The 20,005-nt window shown below is 39.5% G+C and overlaps 2 protein-coding genes across 7 annotated transcripts in view; both read left to right on the top strand.

The window, feature by feature from the left end:
- The first annotated feature begins 7,569 nt into the window (after positions 1-7,569).
- On the top strand, positions 7,570-14,128 carry dhh (desert hedgehog signaling molecule). The gene is made up of 3 exons (XM_032561791.1): positions 7,570-8,495; positions 11,809-12,070; positions 12,922-14,128. Exons 1-3 carry the CDS (start codon positions 8,187-8,189, stop codon positions 13,689-13,691), a joined length of 1,341 nt encoding a protein of 446 aa, XP_032417682.1. The 5' UTR covers positions 7,570-8,186; the 3' UTR covers positions 13,692-14,128.
- A 5,457-nt stretch (positions 14,129-19,585) lies between these two features.
- The window catches only part of kmt2d (lysine (K)-specific methyltransferase 2D), a 37,918-nt gene continuing 37,498 nt past the window's right edge, over positions 19,586-20,005 (top strand). For all 6 annotated transcript variants that reach the window (XM_032574526.1, XM_032574545.1, XM_032574568.1 and 3 more), the window contains exon 1: positions 19,586-19,898. The gene's annotated coding sequence lies outside the window, so the exon portion shown is untranslated. The remainder of the gene's footprint in view (positions 19,899-20,005) is intronic.

Below are 20,005 nucleotides of genomic sequence, written 5' to 3'. Positions count from 1 at the left end.
TAATTAAGCTCATTTGTTTTGCAATTCTGCTTCCTTTTGGTTTTGAAGCAAATGAACTGAAATGTCGCTGTAACATCAGCGCTACATCTGGAGGCTGGTAACCTTGTGGGGAAGTGACACGTAGGACAGATCAAAGGTGCGACCTTTGCCAGAGTCTAGAAGGAAAGGAGACAGAGAGGTGTCTTTAACAAAAGATGTTGACAGGTTCATTTAAAAGAAAAAAACACTCAAAGAAATCTAGTTTATAGACAGAAATTAAAAAGGTCAATAAATTAGGGTGTATATATATATATATATATATATATATATACATATATATATATATATATATATTAGCACACAGGTAATCAAAACCCCAAAGTTTTGCTTTTTGGAAAATCAAGCCAATTAAATGTTTTTAAATTCAGAAATAGTGCTACCAGACAGTGATTTACACCCTGCGAGGAGGAGAACTGCCACAAGGTTATCGTTGAAGAAGCTGGCTGTTTGTACTGCATCTCAGTATCCATCCATCCATTTTCTGTACACCCTTGTCCCTAGTGGGGTCAGGAGGGGTGCTGGTGCCTACCTCCAAAGAAATATCATGAGATCCTGTGACAGACTGGCGACCTGTCTCATGATATTTTTTATAATTAAGTGGAAGAAAAAATACTGTAGAAATTGGTTCACAAGTTACAACCACATTAAAGAGTTAAGGTGCTTCCAGTGCTGCAACAAAGGCACATTCAGGTGGACGTGAGCTGAAGCTCGACCTGACCAGTGTCTAAAATATCTTGCTGTTGCTCGGTGGCCCCAAGTCCTCATTGTTGAAAGGACGTGTGTAAAGAGCCAAACACAGACAGGCTGCTTGTCTGAGTAAATCTGTGTTTTGCGTTTTGTTACAGGCAGCAGAAATGTTGCATAATGTATGCCACTGGTGTTTTGACCCATCTTTCTGTTCAGTAAACAAATGCATCATCATCTTTTTTGTTTGTTTGTTTAGCTCAGTTTGTACAATTCCCATTTCCACGGCATTCAGCTCAATTTACTACCTATCGCATCAAACTTCAAAAATATAAAATAAAAGCTTGCAGACTGATGTTTTCATCCTTTGGGAACAGGGGATGCTGTCTGTTGCAGTTTTTCAAACAGAATCTGAATGTTCTGTTGCTGAATTAAATATTTCAGCCACCCTGGAACTTTGTGGTCATCGTTTGACTCTCCTGTTCATGGTATGCCATACGTTTGTTTTTTTTTTTAAAAAAAGCAGATCTGAACTGCAGGAAGGCCAGTCAGGCACTCATGTGATCTGTTGCTATGACTACATTGCATCAATGTTAAAATTTGCATTGTGCACAGTAGCCCTACTGGGGACAATTTAGCACCCTCTTTCTAACAGAAGCTGTTTTATTTATTTATTTTCTTAACTTTGCCTGATTTCCTGAGTAATTTAACAAAACACAAAACCTAGTTTTCTTGAGATTAACCTAAACAGCTGGATTGTCAGCCATGGATTATACGCTGGCTGTTCTTTGAAGATAAGCTTATTTAATTTGAAATCTACAGTTGTGTGCGTCCAGTGAGTAGTATTTTTTATTAGTGATTCGTAATGCATAGGACATATTTTATTCCTTTATTTGAAATTATACATTTGAAGCTAAGCTAAAATACAGATCATGGCGATTTTGAAATCAGTGAACAATTTTCTAAAGTAAACAAAAATAAATAAATAATATTTAATAAAAGGCCTCATCATACATAAAGATGTTATGGCTTTAGCTAAAAGGATGTGAATTATTATTACTATAATTATTATTATAATGATCAAATCACATATAGTTGATGGCAGGTGTGAACTCAAAGACTAAATGCTGAAACTGAATTAGATTTAGTTCAAGATTTAGTTTAAACACACATGTGTGACCAGGTTATTGCACGTTTTCTCATTTGTATGTTCTTGTTTTTCTTCGACTTAATACTAAATGATTAAGTTAGCTAAAAATAGACAAAGTTTGGAAGTTATTTATAATGGTCTCTTTTTTTCTGTTTTTCTTTTTTATTTCTCAAATCTCAACAAAAGAGGACTTGTTCTGTAAACTTTCAGAGGCCATTGTAATTTAGAAATGATCCTAGAATTGAAATGAAACGCATTCTTCCAAAGCAGGTGAGTCTAACATGCAGTGGAGTAAAACTCACAATTTTCATGTGGTTTTAAATACTGTGTGATTTGACAGAGAGGTTCCATTTCTCTTAGCCACTCGTCAAAATGAGAAACACAAGAGAACATCAAGTAAAGCATATATGTGCTTATCTTCACCGGTCAGGAAAAGGCTCCGAGAAAATAACTTGGTCATACAGACAATGCGATAATTAAAAAGTTGTAAAACGCTGACATGTGGTGGGCACAGAATATACAACTTACCACAAATCAAAACTTTGGGCATAGTGTGAGACACAACGAGCAGGGCTCTTCTCCACGCAACATGAAGGTTACACACAGTTCAGTGGAAGCGTCCCAGCAGTCCCACTGGGTAACACACTCCACAGGACTAGATTTCAGGCATATCAGGAACAAGGCGGGAAACTGGCAGCTTGTAATGGGATGAGATAGGCTATCTTTATTGTCAAAACATGGGAATGAAGGGGGAGAAAGAGGCTCAGATTAGCCTTCCTGACAGTCGCCCGTTTGATGTTTGTGCCAGAGTGCATTAGGGACTGTTATTCCCTCTTTTCTGCACTTGCTAACACAAAAATCAGTCAGGAAAAGGCGAGACTTGCTTGCTAATCAACAGATAATGGGCCACACTGTCCGTTTGCCGCAGCCGCCCGCCATCCTGTGTGCACACTCACGGCACACTCGCTTCACACAATCGGACGGCGCAGCAGCGCCTTTGTTTTGTTGGGGGGGGGGGAACTCTGGCGTGACACAAAGGGTGGTACAGACGATATCGCAGTTTACTGTGATTCATTTCAGTGGAGAATCGAAAACAAATTGTATGTTTTCTGTGCGGCTTCCACCGATTTATGGTCAGGGTTCACGCAGAACGGTATGTCTTATCCAAACTTTGACCTTCTTGTCTGCAGAGAGGAAGTTCCAGCCCTTATATTTCATTCTCCATGTCTGTGCAGCATCATCTCAGCTTCGGCTCACCGGTGCTATTTTTCACCAGAGCTGATAAAAAAAAAATTAAATTAAATTAAAAAAAAAAAAAACAGAACTGGAACAGAATGGTAGCAACTGATAATTTGCACTTTTTAATGCAAAACCCAACACATTACCAGAAATACCCGGCTTTCATTCACGTTATACCCAATGCAAAACCACAGCACAGAAGCCAAGAATCATCCAGTGTGTACAGCCACATCAGAATGCACCACCCTGCCTCTTCCTGCACTGATAACATGGTGAGAGACAGTGGAGAGGGTGGTGTGACTATGGGCAGAGAGCAAGGATGTGTGAGAGAGAGAAAGAGGGAGAGAGAGGGTGTGTGGAATATGGCAGCTCCTTGACTTTCCTCCTCCACAACCCATGAAACGGCCTCCATCAGAGGAAGTTGCTCCTGCAGAGTGTCCATTCAGCTCCCAGAGAAAGACAAACACTTGAAATGTCAAAGCCAGCAGATTTTGCAAATATAAGTTCTATTTTTCGATAAACGCGTCACGAAGGGTGGATGGTGGAAACGTCAAGCGGAAGTTCTGGGTAGCGGGTTTGATTTCCCGCAAGTCACCGAAAGCAAGTAGTTCAGGTGAATGCGTTTGCGAAGAACAAAGCGGGGAAAGCTAACACAAGCAGGAAAGATCTCGTTTTCTGTGCTACGGCTGAGCAGGAAACAAATCTATTCACCGAGCCATGCACTCCCATCCTGAAATCTGGGGAGTGAAAAGTTAAGAGCAAGAGAGAGGCAGAGGGAGGGGGTACCAAAATAAAAAACGCATAATAATAATAATGACTTTATTTCCATCTCCAGCCCACAGATGTTTGCTTCCTTCCTTTCCCTTTCAAGCCTGATGGAAATCGTTCGCCCTTCAAACGGCTTTGAAGAGAAAAGTCGCTGTGGACGATTGTAGATACGAAAGTGTTTGTTGCCTTTATTGATTGGGTCGTTCTCTGCTCTTGTTACGGAGGCTGATGTCTCTCATCTGCGTCGCAGATGAGAGAAGCCCAGACTTGAGGCTTCCTCTGTGTTTACTGTAAGGACAGGAAGATGCAGCCTTGCCTTTCGCCACCCCTCCCCACAACATCCTGGGATCATCTGGAAACTTCTCCCCACAAGGATGCCTTTCCACGATCCCCGTGGAACTCAGTGACCGCTAGAAAAGAAATCAAACAATGTTCTTTCAATCAGTTATTTTAAGGCCTCCGTTAGATATTTGACCCTCGTTTTCAGTCATAGTAAAGTGTTAAGAAATATAAAAGGCTGCAAAAAAATGTAAACCTTTTCACATTTTATCACGTCACAACCACAAGCCTTACCTTGAGGTTTTGTGTGATGTGGTAGACCAGGACAAATTAGTGCATGATTACTGAAGTGTAACAAAAATGATTTTGTGGCATGTATTGACAATGAGTCCCCTTTACTCTGGCATTCTACGAATAAAATCAAATGAAACCAGTTGACGTTAGAAACAGCCTACTTGTGTGTAGTTTGATCAAACGCAGCTGTCCTGTGACGGTTTCAGAGGTTTGTAAGTCAACATTAATGAATGAACAGAATCATGTGGAGTGTTTTTCAGAAAAGCAGCCAAGAGGCCGATGGTTGCTCTGGAGGAGCTTCAGCGATCCGTGACTCGGGTAACATAATTTTGTGGCCCAGTTATTTGTTTTGCTTCCCTCAGATCGGTCTTTTTTATTGAAGAGTGGCAAAAAGAAAGCTGTTTTTGAGAGACAGCCATGTGAAGTTGGTCTCAAGTCGTTTAGGCGACACAAGAACACGTTGAAAGTGAACTGGTCAGACGAGTCCCAAAACTGTGAGTTTTAGTCTTCGTCCAAGATATGAGTATCAAAAAACGAAGACTGGAATTTAACTGCAGCACACCATCTCCTTTAGACTTTAGATCTAAATCCAGTTGAGAATCTGTAGTAAGGATTTAATGTGTGAATCAATCTGAAGCCATTTTTCTTCGGCTCCACCACTTTGTATTGATCTGTCACAAAAACAAAATAAAATGCAATGAAGTCTGTTGTAATGTGTCAGAATGTAAAAATTGTCCAAAGGGTATTAATACCATCGCAAGGTGTTGCACATGACCAAACCAAACCGGAGAAAAGGCGATTTAGTTCAAAAATGGAGCCTTGTGTGTCTCAGGAAACTAGAGATAGCCCTGTGAGAAACTCTGACCTTTAATCTGCCATTAATTTCAGCTTCCTCGTGTGATTGCAGATGTCTCACCCCTGGGACACAATGTTTGCTCTCTCGTCTGTCATTATCGGAGTCATTTTATGAGGCTCCCACCTATTGTCTCGAGGTGGATAAAAATAATAAGTTGGCAATCTGGCCACGGGGCGTTCCAGTGATGAGGTCTTGGGGAGGTTACTGGGTATCAGATGGGGTCAGGCCGGCTCCCCGAACACAGGAAAGCAACACTGTAAGTCACGGTCAAGGGTATCAAGGCAGGACACTTGTGCTCCTTCTTCTTAGGTCCTCTTACCTTCAACTCAGTCTATTAATAAATTACTCCAGTGGGCAGGATGAGCAAAGAAAAGCAAGGGCATGTACGCTCAAATGATATGTCTCTTCAGGATGTATCTCAAAGATGATAATGCAAAGCTGGTGGGGAACCTTTGAGTTTATCTGGTGCAGCTTTGCAGTTTCAGGAGTTTAAGTTGTTCACATTCTTACTATTTTTATCCTCTTGTGTCCAGTAACATGTTCAAAGGAAACAGCTTTTAAAAGCGGATTTATTTTACATGTCTAGGTGTTGATGATTTGTACTTTGAGCCATTTCACTGGGCCGTGTCATTCAGTACACCGCCACCTACTGGGAAGGCAGAGAAAGTGTACAGAAACATTTTATTATATCCACAACATTTTCCAAATAAATTGTGACATTCATTAATAATTAAGGACTTGCATAATTGATGAAATTTAAAGTGCTGATTCTATGTTTGCAATTAATTATCTGTCCATTAAAGTGAACATCAGGCATCACTGTCAATATTTCACAGAATTTTAAGCCACTGCTAAAACTATACTGTTCTGAAAGAAATTTTAGAAACAGTGAAAACAATCTCAGGTAAAAACATATTTTATTGATAATTTACAAAATTTTTTTCTATAAAAAAAACCCCCACACATTTTTGCTGATATTTTCCATAATGGGAATGTATTTTTATCTTATAATTGAGAAGCAGCATTCAGGTTCTCACCACAAATCTGGAACAAACTTCCAGAAAAGACCCCACCTGTTTAGAGTTGCTTTTGAAACATAATAAATTAAACATTAATCAACATTCGGATGTGTAACAATGGCACTTGACAAAATGTAATACTCCAGCTGTTGACTGTGTGTTCTATGACTTTGTATTTTTGTGTTTTTATGATGTAAAGCACTTTGAACTGCTTTGTTGCTGAAATGTGCAATACAAATAAACTTGATTATAATGCTGAAATATAAAAGAAGATTTATATTCTAACTTTCCTCCACTGACTGCTGAGAAGTTAGTGGAGGAAGGCTCATTGTCGGTGAGCCTTAGAAAATGAGCTGCAGTCCATTACTCGTGACTCTCAGCAAATTATTAAAAGTGGTTTGCTTCGCCTCTCTCAAGGCACTTTTTCCTTCTGCTCAACTTTCCATTACTCATTACAATAGCCAGCCTTTTAATATATGAGCTTTAATGGCTTATCCTCTTTGTGGAGAATCTCAACTCCTACTGGATAACTGCTTTGTGTGCTATTTTATTCTCCTTTATGTTTTATTTTTCCTCTTACAGTTGTGTTCATGTGAAGCACCTTGTGGTTTTATCCCGTGAAAGATGCTACATAAGTAAAGTTTACCGTACCTTACCGAACTGTCAATTCAGCAGTCTCCTCATAATGTTTTTTTTTTTCTGAACAAGATGTTGAAAATGAAAAGTTGTTCTCAGTCAAACTACCTGCTACAATAAATAAAATTAAATAAATAAATGAGCAATGTCATACCATTTCTGTTGAGAAAAAAAAATGTTGATCTTATATAATGTTCAGAGAAACAAAGTTTCACGTTTTTATAATCATCAAAGTTAACAAAAGTAAATGTCTACACTTCTCTGTGGCTTTAATCTATATTATGAATAATAACGTTTTCATTTTTACGTGCAATCAGTGAACTAAGCTAGCTTTTGAAAGATATTCAAATTAAAACACGCAGCTGAACACATTTTAAACTCCTTAAAACTACTTGAAAATCACATACTTTAAAAATCCCGACTGAAATCACAAATCCCGAGCGAGGCTATCATAACTCATCCACGAAAGGGTTAACCCTCCTGAGATGGTAATTGATGTGGAAGGGGTTAGGGTCATTGTGTTAACATCATATGTTCTTTGTATGGCTGAATTGGAGGCGTGTGCTGTGGCGCGCAGAGGAAGGGAGGGCAATCTTGTCCGGATGCTAATAAGACCCAATGGCTAGCGCAAGGTGGGTAGGAGCGCTGAGAACAGAAGGGGGTGGACGAAGGAGAGAAAAGATCTCAAAAGACGCGAGAAATTAGGACGCCAAAAAGAGGATGACAGCGCCAGAGGAGGGATTTGTAGTCTGGGGAAGCGTCGGACTTTAGGTGTGTGCGCGCCTCCTAAAGGGGAGCTGGAGAGGAGAGGAGCGGTAAGTGAGCAGAAACCCTTCAAAACACCTGCCTCAAGACAGGTACCTGTGGAGGAATCGAGAAGACCACAGGAACGCAGCTCCTCTACTGAGAAACTTTTTTCAGAAGCCCTCATTGTGCATCACTTTAAATACCTGATGTCAAACTTTTTACATACTTTAACTAATCAGAACACTTTTTGGGACTGTTAAAAGCAATATCCACTTTGTAGTTTAACTTCTAATAAATTAATCTTTTAACAATAACAATCCAAATACCTCAAACGTGCACACTTTAAGTTTATTTTAAAATACCAGCACTAGTTATCCATGATTGGGTATGGACCAAGATCTGACCCTCATTCAGTTGCTGTCACACACCTGGAACCGGACTGTCATCCTGAGCCTCTGAGCTCCAACCCTCCCCAATGAAGCAGTTCTGGTGGGCCCGCCTGGCACCGCTCGGCCTGCTTGCTGCTTGTACCTGCCTAGGCGTGGTCCAGGGATGCGGACCCGGTCCTGGGTACGGCACGCGTTCCAGGCCCAGGAAGCTCACACCTATGCGCTACAAGCAGTTCTTCCCCAACTTCTCTGAGAACACCCTCGGGGCCAGTGGCAGGGCCGAGGGCAAGATCTCACGCAACTCTGAGCGCTTCAATCAGCTGGTGTGCAACTACAACCCAGACATTGTCTTCAAGGATGAGGAGAACACAAGCGCCGATCGGGTCATGACTAAGGTGAGGTTGGTGTGTTATGGATTTACATTTTTCACTTGATCTCAGTTTGGTTACACTTCCAATCCAGGAAAATTAACAAAGTGTGGACTGTCAGATGGATGTTTTTTGTGTTTTTGTACTATCAATTAATAGAGATGCACTGATGAGGTTTACCTGATCAATACCAATATCTGAATATCTTTAGATCAGACATTCAGATTTGACTGTAAAGTTTTTATATTCAAATCTGATTTTGGCGGACTTTAATAAGCTGGCACCAGTGTCCTTTTATTGACCACAATCTGACAGAAAATGGGTATAGAGGCATGGAGAAGACTTTCAGGAGGTCAGGAATCAAACCCCAGATGACTTCTTTGCATGCGGATTCCCTTCTTATATGGGGCCTCTGCAATGCCAATAAACAAAGCTCCACAACACTGATTTTTAGATGTTATTATTTGGAGGAATATAACGCAAAAATGTGCTGCTTGCTCTTTGAGGTGGATTTGAATGAAAAATAAATTGAAAGAGAATGTGTTTCATTGTCTTTAACAAAGAGAGCAGAACATAAAAATAACGAATTACAAGATTATCTCTAGGCATTGAAGTATTCTCCTTAAACTTTATCAATCCGACAAAAAATGTCAAATCTGTTTTGTTTGTTTTTTTTAACAAAAAGGGTGGAAGTCTTTAATTTTGAACCAATCACTCAAAAATCTGATTCTATCCAGTATTTAACCAACTGCTTGCCAATCAAGGACAAATTAGTCAATTTTGATGTGTGAACAATTGATCAGTGTGTTGCTGTCAATTTTAAAAAAAAAATTGTATTTAAACGCTGGCTGGCATTTATAGCTCATATGCTTTCTGCTATGTTTATGTTACGTTCAGCTCAAAACAAAGGACGTCATTCAATGTTTGCTAAAACTCTGTACTACCTCCTCCATCTTTTAAAGATTACGCAATCAGGACCTAATGCTGCGCACCAGCTCCTCCACACCTCCTCCTCTTTTTCTAATCTTTAGCCAATGACGTTGACACTGAAAACTAAATATTTAAGTTGCAGATTTTGTTCCCTTAATAGAACAAAAATCCATTTGTGTGCCAGTGAAATTCTTGCTTTTGTATTTGTTTACTAGGAATTGAACCCCCAAATGTGTTCTTTGAAAAAAAAACAAAAAAATAATTGCGGACACTGAAAAATACACATTTTCAGCCAAACTCTTTCTGAATCGGATGCAGCTCTGTCCACTATACAGAGGATCTTGGTAAATGTTTGGGATGTAGGTCTGTGTTGCTTCCTCCTCCCAGAGTGATTGTACGTGATGAAAATCTTTAATTGTATGTGCATACCCTCTGTGTACCCAATCTGAATGTGTGCATATGACCCCCCCTACACGTGAAAGACGCTCTTTATGCGTCACTTTGAGAACTCCGAAGAGGTCGCCTATACTGAAATTCCCGCCTGCTGAAGTAATGGCACCGTCGGAAAAGCGACTATTGTGGTTGTGACAATGAAACGCCTCTCTTCAATGGCATTGCGAGAGAAATGTACCCAGTTTGTTTTCTGCCCCTCACTCTTTCTCACTCTTTCTGTCACATTCCCAAGTACATGCCCATACATTCTTCCCCTCTGGCCTCCTCGTTCGCCTCAACCTCGACCCTCCTCTGCATTGCTTTCTTCTCACTGAGCTCCTGATCTTGCTCTCATCCTCTATTTTATTTATTTATTTTGCCTTTCATCATTTTTGCTGCACAAATATATTTTAAAATTACTTGTAAAGGTCACAAGATGACTAAAGTGATCATGCACTGAAGAAGTAGTGAGTGTATCGTCCCAGACGCTGCTGCTGTCATCATCTTTTTGTTCCACTTTCCCCCCAACTCTCTATTTTGCGACAATGCTGACACAGTCTGCAACATTATGGCCCATGGGGGTGTTAAGAGTCACTGTGCACACATTTGATCAAATGTCTCAGGGGTGAAAGTGTCTAACTCGAGCCTGGAACAATCTGGAAAGGCAGAGAATGGCCTTGATTATTCTGCCACCCTGTTGAAAAGACCAAAGAATGTGCTAAACTGGCTACAGTAGGTTGCAGTCTGATTGTTTGCACAAAGCCAAGATGGCCTTTAGCAGAGCGAGGGAGGAACTGTGTTTTATCGGTCTCTATACTTAGGTGTAGATTTGGATACATGGCTCTGGTAACTGTAGCAGTGCCTTTGCTGTTTATGAAACCTTGCAAACGTCTGCCGCTTGAACAAGAGTTCGGCTCGGACACCATAGAAAGCACATTCAAAGTGTAAATGGAGATGCAAGACATCCGAGAGCTCTCTGCGAGGGACATTTCTAACTGAAAATGGAAATATTAATGTCCAAATATCTAGAAACAAAATATTTCACACAAAGGTAAAGATGGCGCAATCAATTGATATGAGATTGGAATTGGTAAGTTTTCCCTTGCTCTTTTTCATTAAATGCATCAAAGCTAGAAACTCCCTCTAGGTTTGCTTGATTAAAAACATCAGCTAACAGCATGTACTTTTACTCACTTTTTAGTTTAGTAAAATGGGGCATATGCCTATATAAATGCAGACAATCTTTAATCTTCTTGTCAAAGAAAATACTAATTTCTATGAGCCAGTGAGTGCCTGATTGGTGCATCTTGAGTTTAAAACTACAACCTCTAGCCAAGAACATCACGATGTACCAAATGAAAGCCCATGCAAACGACTAAATATTACAGTGTGCAAAGCGTGAATGCATGGAGCTTCAAAATGTTCATACCACCAAATATTACATTGAAGCAGTCCTTGCAACTTTTGATTCCCTTTGTGATTCGATATTTTGTACAGTTCTAGTTTTTAAAAACATGGGAACTTAACCAAAATCATGTCAATTCTTTAAGACGTTTAGTCTAAGATGTTTTTAAAGAGAAATATATAGATAGTTCTTAAGATACGTCATGACATATTATAGGTAGTTCTGGCATTCTGCCTGTTAAACTAATGCAGTGTTGGAGCATGTGCTTGCTAACGTAAAACTCTAAAAAGCTCATATTGTCCTCTACACCTGCGGACCCCAACCACGTACCTCAAACCCACTGACCTTTGCTAGGTCAGTGGGTTTGAGGTACGTGTTTAGATGTGTTCCTGCTCTAAGAAACTTTATTCAGAAGTCTGCATTACTCCTCAGCATACTGGCTACCAATCCACTAATTTAAACAACAAAGTGTTTAAAACATGAACAGTTGCTTGTGGCCCTGTACTTGCCTGAAAACTGTCTGAATTTCCCCTATTCTTAAACCTTCCACCTGTATATTTTATTCTCCTGCAGCGGTGTAAGGACTGTTTGAACAGGTTGGCCATTGCTGTGATGAACCAGTGGCCAGGGGTGCACCTGCGCGTGACGGAGGCCTGGGATGAAGACGGCCACCACCCTCAGGGCTCTCTGCACTACGAAGGCCGGGCCGTGGATATAACCACAGACGACAGAGAAACAAAGAAATACGGCATCCTGGCCCAGCTGGCTGTAGAAGCAGGATTTGACTGGGTCCATTATGAGTCCAGATATCACATCCACTGTTCCGTCAAAGCAGGTAAGCTTGATTCTTCACTTACAAGTGAATTTTATGAAAAGTTTATTTCAGTAATTCACTTCAAAAAGTGAATTTCATTATGTTCAATATTTATTTCTGTTAATTTCGACAATTGTGACTCACTAAACAGTATCTGCATTCAGTCATCGGTTATGGCTCCCTTGCATTAATTTCTGTATATTTGGAGCATACGTATATCGAGGCCATATATTGTCTGTTAGTCAATGTTGCACTAAAAGTAAACTCATGAAGCGCACGACCCATGTGTAACTTTATGCGGCTGCCACAAGTTCAAATCCTGGCCTGTTGACCTTTGCCGAATGTCTTCCCCAGGAACTCACTTTCCCGTCCAATCACTGTCAAAGAAAGGCCACTAGAGATGGCCTTTCTTTGCAATCTCTCAGGATTGCATTTGTGTACTCACACTTTTTCCTTTCACCAAGCTTTCCATTTATATGCTTGGAAACAGCCCTATGAACGGACAGCTTCTTTAGCAATGAGTTTTAGTATCTTTCTTCCCTGTGGAGGATGTCAATGGCTCCTGAATCATGGACAGTCTTTCATCCTAATGTTCTTAGAAACAACATTTTGGGAGATTGATATTATATTTGCGACACATTAACTGAAGTTTACAGAAATAAATGTTTGAATTGCAGAACTTTGTGTAAAATGCATTTACAATAGTCTTAGTTTTTGATTTAAAAAGCTTGAAAAAACTTTTCATTATTCTAATTTACTGAGTTTTACTGAGAATTTACCCCTTCTCTGTGAGGGATAAAATATATCACCTTTGAAATATTTTTGAATGCTAAGGACAGTAAGGAACACTTTCTGTTTCATCCTCTCTGCAGATAAATCTGAAGCAGTGGAGAGGGGTGGGTGTTTCCCAGGCTGGGCCCGGGTGACGGTTGCTGGAGGAAGGCAGAAGACTCTGTCATCACTGGCCTCTGGCGACCGGATCCTGGCTCTGTCTGGGACAGGCCAGGTCGTGTACAGCCAAGTCCTCTTGTTTCTGCACCGGGACCAGGAAAGCCGGTCTGTCTTTCTGTCTCTGGAGGCAGACGGTGGCAACCGACTGGTCGTGACTCCACATCATTTAGTGTTTTTAGACCCCGACTGTGGACACGATGCTAATGAGTATCGGGCTGAGTTCGCGAGCAGAGCCAGAGTCGGTGACTGCGTCCTCATCGGCACACCGGGGGGTCAAACAGAAACATCCCGAATCGTATCTGTCTCTCTTACTGAAAGTGTGGGAGTGTTTGCGCCCCTCACTGAAGCTGGAACTTTGTTTGTTGACGGGGTGCTTGTGTCCAGCTACGCACTGCTGGAGGACCACGACCTTGCACACTGGGCATTTGGACCTTTACGGCTTCTCCATTCACTGAACCACTTTTTTGGGGGGGAAGACGTAAAAGGGAAGCAAAAAGCTGGCACTAAGAGTGCAACACAGTTTGGCACAACAGAAGAAGTAAGTATTCACAAACAAAACAATCTCAGTGAACCTCTTCGAGTGAAAGATCAAGAGCAGTGCTCCTTGAAGACATCAGAAATACACTGGTATGCTAGATTACTGTACAGATTTGCAAGCATCTTCTTGGACTCCAACATTTTCCATGCTTAAAAGTTGAAACATACTGCAGGCCGTACCTGAAATAAAGCTGCTGTTTGTTTCCTTCAGATAAGAAGGATGTGAGAATCTGGAATTGCTGGTTGGCTTTTTACACTACTGTCTGTATGCTAATATACTGTCAATGCATAACATAAGGAGTCTGTAAGATATGTTGAATAATGAAATTATTGGTCAGAAAAGATTAAAACCAAATATTACTGTATGTCAGTCAGTATTTGTACAGCTGTTATTTCTTTTTGCAGTAAAAAAAAAAGAAAAATATGATGGGATAGGAATGAATTCCCTGTACAACAGAATCTTTATTTTTGTACTTCATGAATCATAATATATAGAGGTTGCATTTTATTATTGCTATAATTCTACAACTTGTATTGTAAGCACTGACTTGGTATCATATCACCGAACGAATAAAAATGTAATTCCATAAATGCAATATTTGTGTTTTCTTTAGCTTCTGCACATATTAAAGTGATTTCTCTTTGACTTGTTAAGCAAAATGTTGCTGGAGGATTAAGGTCCATGCAAGGTAAAGAAGTTAACAAGAAGCCCAACTGTGCCACTCCTTGTCTTTATCGCCTTGAGAATATTGGAGTAAATGGTTTCCTCTGTGTGATTTGCAACAATTACTGTTTGAATTATGCCAGTTTTATGACTTTTGAGTTACTGTTCTTTTACATTTATGCACTATATTTGTTTGGAGGGCAACAAGTGTCTAAATCAAGTGGATTCAATATTTTTAGCTGTCACAAAGTAGATAAGAAATGAAACAATTTTCACTTGTTCTCCAGCAAGTGTCCTTAACTTGAAAAGTATGAGGGCAGAACGTGCTCCGCTGCGCAACCCGCCAGGAAATATGAAAAAAAATTTATTTTGATTATGAAATGTAATTTCATACTTTTGTGTATGATGAATTCTGATCTTAATACTTTTTTAATTACTCCCATTTTATATTTACAAAAGCATATTTGTATGCATTTTTTCTTTTTGTTTCTAATATTTGAAAAGGTTTTGGGAATTTTTGGTCCTAAATATACACGTAAGGAGAAACTGTGCCCCCAGCATGCACATTAAACACCTGATCCAAAATCTTTTATTTGTTCCTAAGACATATGCTGGAAAAGGTAATGGACTTGTGTTAATAAAATGAGGATGAGGTAATACACCCCCTTGTGGAGGAATTGTGTATTGTCACCAGGATCGCATAAAGTGGTTTTTCAAACATAAAATAACTACTCTTTTTTTAAAATAATACTAAATTAATTTACTACAAAAACATGTTTATATATATATATTGGAAAATGTACCTTGTTATACCCTCTAACTATACATCAGTTGCATGCATTAGGCATTCTGTAGGATGTTACCAGAACCCAGTGACCTCAATAATAAAATATTAAGAGGATAAACCGCAGATGAACAAAACTCAGCTATATGAAAGAGGCTTTTTATGACTTTTTTTCCTTTTTGCTATTTCTTTCTTTTTTTAAATTGAGTGACCTTAAAATTTTAAGTGTAAAAAATTTTTATTCGATAGAAACGTACAACTAAAGATAAAAAAAAAAATACATTGTGCTTGCCAGGTTCATATTCCATTGTAAACATCTGTGGAGGTATTCCAGGGGATTATCCTTGAAGCGCAGGAGCCAGATGGGAAAGCACTGGCTTCATCGCCTGGCCAATAGAAGCAGCTTGGCGTTTTAATACCACTCTCTGTTCAGATCTGTTGGCCAATCAGTCACCACGCTTTAACCGGTCTCAGCCCCCTCCAAAATCTGATCTAATTGTCTTAAAGCTGAATGGGGAGTTTAGTAATCCTGTCACTGGAACCAGTAATGCCTTATTTTCCAAATGAAAACATGTTCACCTCACACTCAGACGAAGAGAAACTCAAACATTAGCTGACCAAACAGAACCAGGGGAAACTGCTGGTGTAAATTTCCAAATAAAACAATAAAGTCTGTATGTGGGACAGCTCTCTGAAAGAGTCACAGGTGGCAATCTGAGGTTTATGAATGTAGGGAAATTGAAGACACAGCACATTTTTCTACAATTTTTACGAGGCAGAAACTGGCAAGCTGTTTTTATTCTTGTTAGACTTTTTGAAGAGCTTTTGTCATTTTCATGTTAAACCCCACAGAGGTTTAACATGCGCAGACTTTTCGTTGTGTCTGGAACCAACTCTCGTTTAACGAAACAAATCCTTGATTATTTTATGCTTTTATTTCATTTTATCCAAAACTGTGTGGCAATGGTCATACGGTATGACCAAACGCCCATCTCCAGCAGTTCATGTCGGGCCGAAGGAGCTCGTATGAAATCCTTCTATCAAATTCTAAGTCTGTCTTGTGCTATGCTCATAGTATGCTGTCCATCAAAAAACCTCCAAAGGAATGCTCTGCTCTTTTCATTATTGTATCATCTTCCACCATACACCGGCCTCCGAATTTAACAGCATCTCCGCTGTACAAAAACCTAAAATAAATTGATATTTTATTGTAGAAACATAATCTCAAATAAGATAAGACTGCAGTTTTTTTATTGTCCTGTTTACTATGCATGGTGGGAAGGCAAACATGGGTTTTCATCCAGTCTTGTTACAGTCCTGATTGTTTTAAAATTGTGATTTATTGCTTTGACTGTAGATGATTAAGGGGAAAAATTTATTTTTTTTAGCTATTCCATAAACTAGTAAGAAGATCAGCACACATCTCCCCCACTTGAAAGGCAGGTTCTCCTATCTTTCCCATTTTAAAGAGGGACAACTTGAAATTGAAATATGTACCCTCACATGTATGCCACAAGACGTCATGGATAAAAATTGAGCTTCTCAATATATCAACTTAAAGAGGTAATTAAGAAAAGGTCACTTGTTTTCAGTTTATAGTTCATAGTTGTTTTTAACACCCTGATGTCCTTAAAAAAGTGCAGAGTACTTAAACACTTCAAATGCTTCTAGTTTATATGAATTATTGGGGTTACTTGCTACCAAGTGTTGTGCCAATGAAAATAAATGTAGAGGGTGCTGAAAATTATGTCATATTTGTTTAGTTTTGTGTTGAAAGGTTGGCGTTAGAGCAATGATACCCATTAGATTTAACTCAAACCAGAACATTGTGTTTCAGCTATAACACTCTAAATTATTTCTGTGCTCTGCTCTCAGATTTCTTTTTTTCTAGCATAACTATGTATTGCAAAAATATGTAATGCAAGAACAACTGCAGATAATGCTCCAGCAGCAGTGAAAATTCTGTCATCTACAGTGAATGAATCTGAAGAATTCAATAAAAAATAAATACCTACTTTTACCGCGGCTCTTCATTTTGAGCTGCTTCTAGATTGTACGTCCCCTTCTGAGACATGTCGGGAGTTGTTGTGGATCAAACTTGTGACCTTCTTCCAGTGGGACAGACTGTTACCCATTTTCTGTAAGTTCACAGGGTCATTCCACATGACATTAGAGCTCTAGTGTGTGTATTGCCTCAGGCCTTTTCACAATGGGATCAAGAAAGGAGGGCCGGGAGAAGGTTGGCACCTTGATGAAAGGTTACCTACAAAACCAAGAGCTAACCTTGTACTATATATGTGTACACATTCATAGATTATATAATGACTTGGAAAATGGCTACAATTTCCTGCTAAACAGCTTTGTAGGCAAACTCTTCTTGGATTTTAAGTGCTAAATGAGAAAGAGAGTGTTAGTCAAGATGAGAAGCAGATCAATTCTCAGAGCAGCTCTTTTGAACTCATTTTTCCCTGGCTATTTGTTTTCTTGTGTAATTTTCTGACAGGGATAAGGCATCTTATAGATGAAGAAAAGCAACAACTCAGACCGTGCCACTTCGCTATTTGCGACTCTACGCCTCTAGAACCTTATAGGCAACTAAAATTTTCACCTACGTTGTCATACCACATACAGTTATGGTAAACATGGACTACGATGGTGTTGAACCTAGAGAAGAACTGCCTATCGCATTTATTTACACTGTTCTTATACCAGTATCATGTCTGTTGAACAGCCAACTGCAGGCTATGCCCAAGCAGATAACCTGACAAAGAAAACAACTAATACAAGTTTTTTTAGATTCCTAGTGTTACTTGGTCAAAAATATGCTATACTGTGAAATAAGCATTATAAATACCATATGGCCAAAGTAACCGCTCATATTTCTTTACACACATATATGAACTTGAGTGACATTCTGTTCTTAATCTATAGTATTTAATAAGATGACTCTTCTTGAAAATCTCTCCATGAGGTTTTGGAATTATGAAGGATTTCCACTATTCTTCCACTAGGGCATTTGTTATGTTTTGCAGTGAAGTTGCGGAGGAAGGTTTGGGTTGCAATCTCTGATCTAATTCATCTTTATGGTGCATCAGGTTTAGGTCAGCACTTTGTGACGGCCAGTTAGCTTCCTCCATAATAAACTCGCTCATCCGTCTCAATTTGGAACATGCTCTGAGATCTGGTGTGGGGTCGTATACTGGAGTAAAAAGGAATCATCCCCCAAACTGTTCCCACAAAGTTGGAACATAAATTAAAACAACAAAAAAACCCATCTAAAGCAGAAATAATGTTTTCAAATTCAAAAAAGATTTAAAAAAGCGTTTGGGGTGCAGCAAAAGTATTCCTAGAAGTTACACCCCCCTGGCCCTCACAAAAAAGTTACTAAAGTAAATGTAACTACTTACTTCCACTTCTGTAAATAGACAAAGAGCTGTTTTTTTTTGGTTTGTTATTTTTCATTCCTTTTCTCATGACATTTCACAATATAAAAAGTCCCTTTGTCAAAGTAATAATCAATGGTTATTGAAGATAATATAATAAACCATACACTATATTTAGAGGAGACAGATTTTGTTTACTGTATCGAATTAAAGCAATTAAAACACATGACATATTTTTAAATTAAATCTTTGTACAAACACTGTAATGGTTTCATAGACGGAGATGTTGCATTATTTTCCCACTGATTTCACCTAAGTTTCGTAATGATTCGGCATAACGAAAGGTTTCCGAACAAATTCTGGTCAGGATCAGATTTTTTTTAAATCTTATTTTTACAATATGAAACGTTCAGTAAATCTAGTAAAAAAAAAAACAACCAACAACAAACAAACATATATAAACAGTCATAAAATACTATATTTACATTTGCTGTAATTGCTTACCAATATTAATTTGTATAAATAGGGAGATAACTCAGAAACCGTTTTTTTCTTAACTGTGAAAACCACGCTAAATCACTCACAAACAGGGATATCAGTGTAGCTCTGCTGTTACAATCATAACAACCTAATGAAAAATGGCTTCCCTGGATCGAAAATCTAATGACCTAATATCTATTATCCACCATATTTCAGTGGCCGCGCTCTCGAAATCAAAATCCCATGTTGAGTGCTCACGATCAACCTTTCACGAGGTTTATCTCTTTAGCATCGCCCCCAAGTTGTAACTTATGCTCCGGCGAGGCATAATTGCGAATCGCTCGTTTGGATGAATTAATTTTCGACGACGTTGTTTATAACGTAGCACAGTTAGCATGGGCTAGCCACTTTAGTGGAACAGCCGTTTGAAGACGCAACGCAGTTTAGCGAAGGGAAAGAAGAGATGCTAGTGACCCAATACAAGGGTACCCATGCAAAGTTGAACTGCAAATTCAGTTAGATGAAAGTCTGCATTCGGCAAAAAAAAAAAAAAAGCAAAACTTGAAGGAAACCGTTTTTCCCTGGCTTGTCTACAAAGTTCAGCGCAGCACTTTCCGGATACAGACAATTTATGCAAACTTGCTGCAACGAACGACCTCTTCGAGTGAGATTCCAGTACATAACTGGAGCTTGCTAATGTTAGCCCTCAAGCTACGTTCACCGTCGCTACGTGGAGACGGGAAACATTTTTCTGGACTAGCCGAAGACTTGCGTTTGGATACAAAAGTTCCCCGACTGGTCAATGCAGAAGTCCGGCCGTTGGTTAGCCGGGTAACGACGGTGTTATCCGTGTAGTTAAATAGCTAGCAAAGCCTGCCTGCTGACTGCCTTGCCTTCCGCCGACTTGCACTTCCCCCACTCTCACAACTGCCGGGGCTAGCCGCAGCGGTAGTCCGGGTACATAAAATGAAGCGAGCATCAGCATTTTCGGAAGCTTTGTGGCTCTTTAGATCTTGCTGATGCATGAGAAGAGGACGTTATTTTTCTAAGGTAGGTAGGGACAAGTGTGGCATGGTGTATTTCCTTGCAGCATAGTGATCTAAACACACTAACCCTGACCTTAGACCGGTGTTAGCGCTGCTATCTGTAGCATTTAG

This window comes from Xiphophorus hellerii, chromosome 1 (genome assembly GCF_003331165.1).
Source record: "Xiphophorus hellerii strain 12219 chromosome 1, Xiphophorus_hellerii-4.1, whole genome shotgun sequence".
Lineage (NCBI taxonomy): Eukaryota > Metazoa > Chordata > Actinopteri > Cyprinodontiformes > Poeciliidae > Xiphophorus > Xiphophorus hellerii.
This window is presented reverse-complemented; position numbering and strand designations above follow the sequence as displayed.

Excerpts from the sequence above, each read along its gene's own strand:
- dhh (XM_032561791.1), top strand. The coding sequence starts at position 8,187 with ATGAAGCAGTTCTGGTGGGCCCGCCTGGCACCGCTCGGCCTGCTTGCT. Across the intron at positions 8,496-11,808 it reads CCGATCGGGTCATGACTAAG|CGGTGTAAGGACTGTTTGAA; the intron begins GTGAGGTTGGTG and ends ATTCTCCTGCAG. Across the intron at positions 12,071-12,921 it reads CCACTGTTCCGTCAAAGCAG|ATAAATCTGAAGCAGTGGAG; the intron begins GTAAGCTTGATT and ends TCCTCTCTGCAG.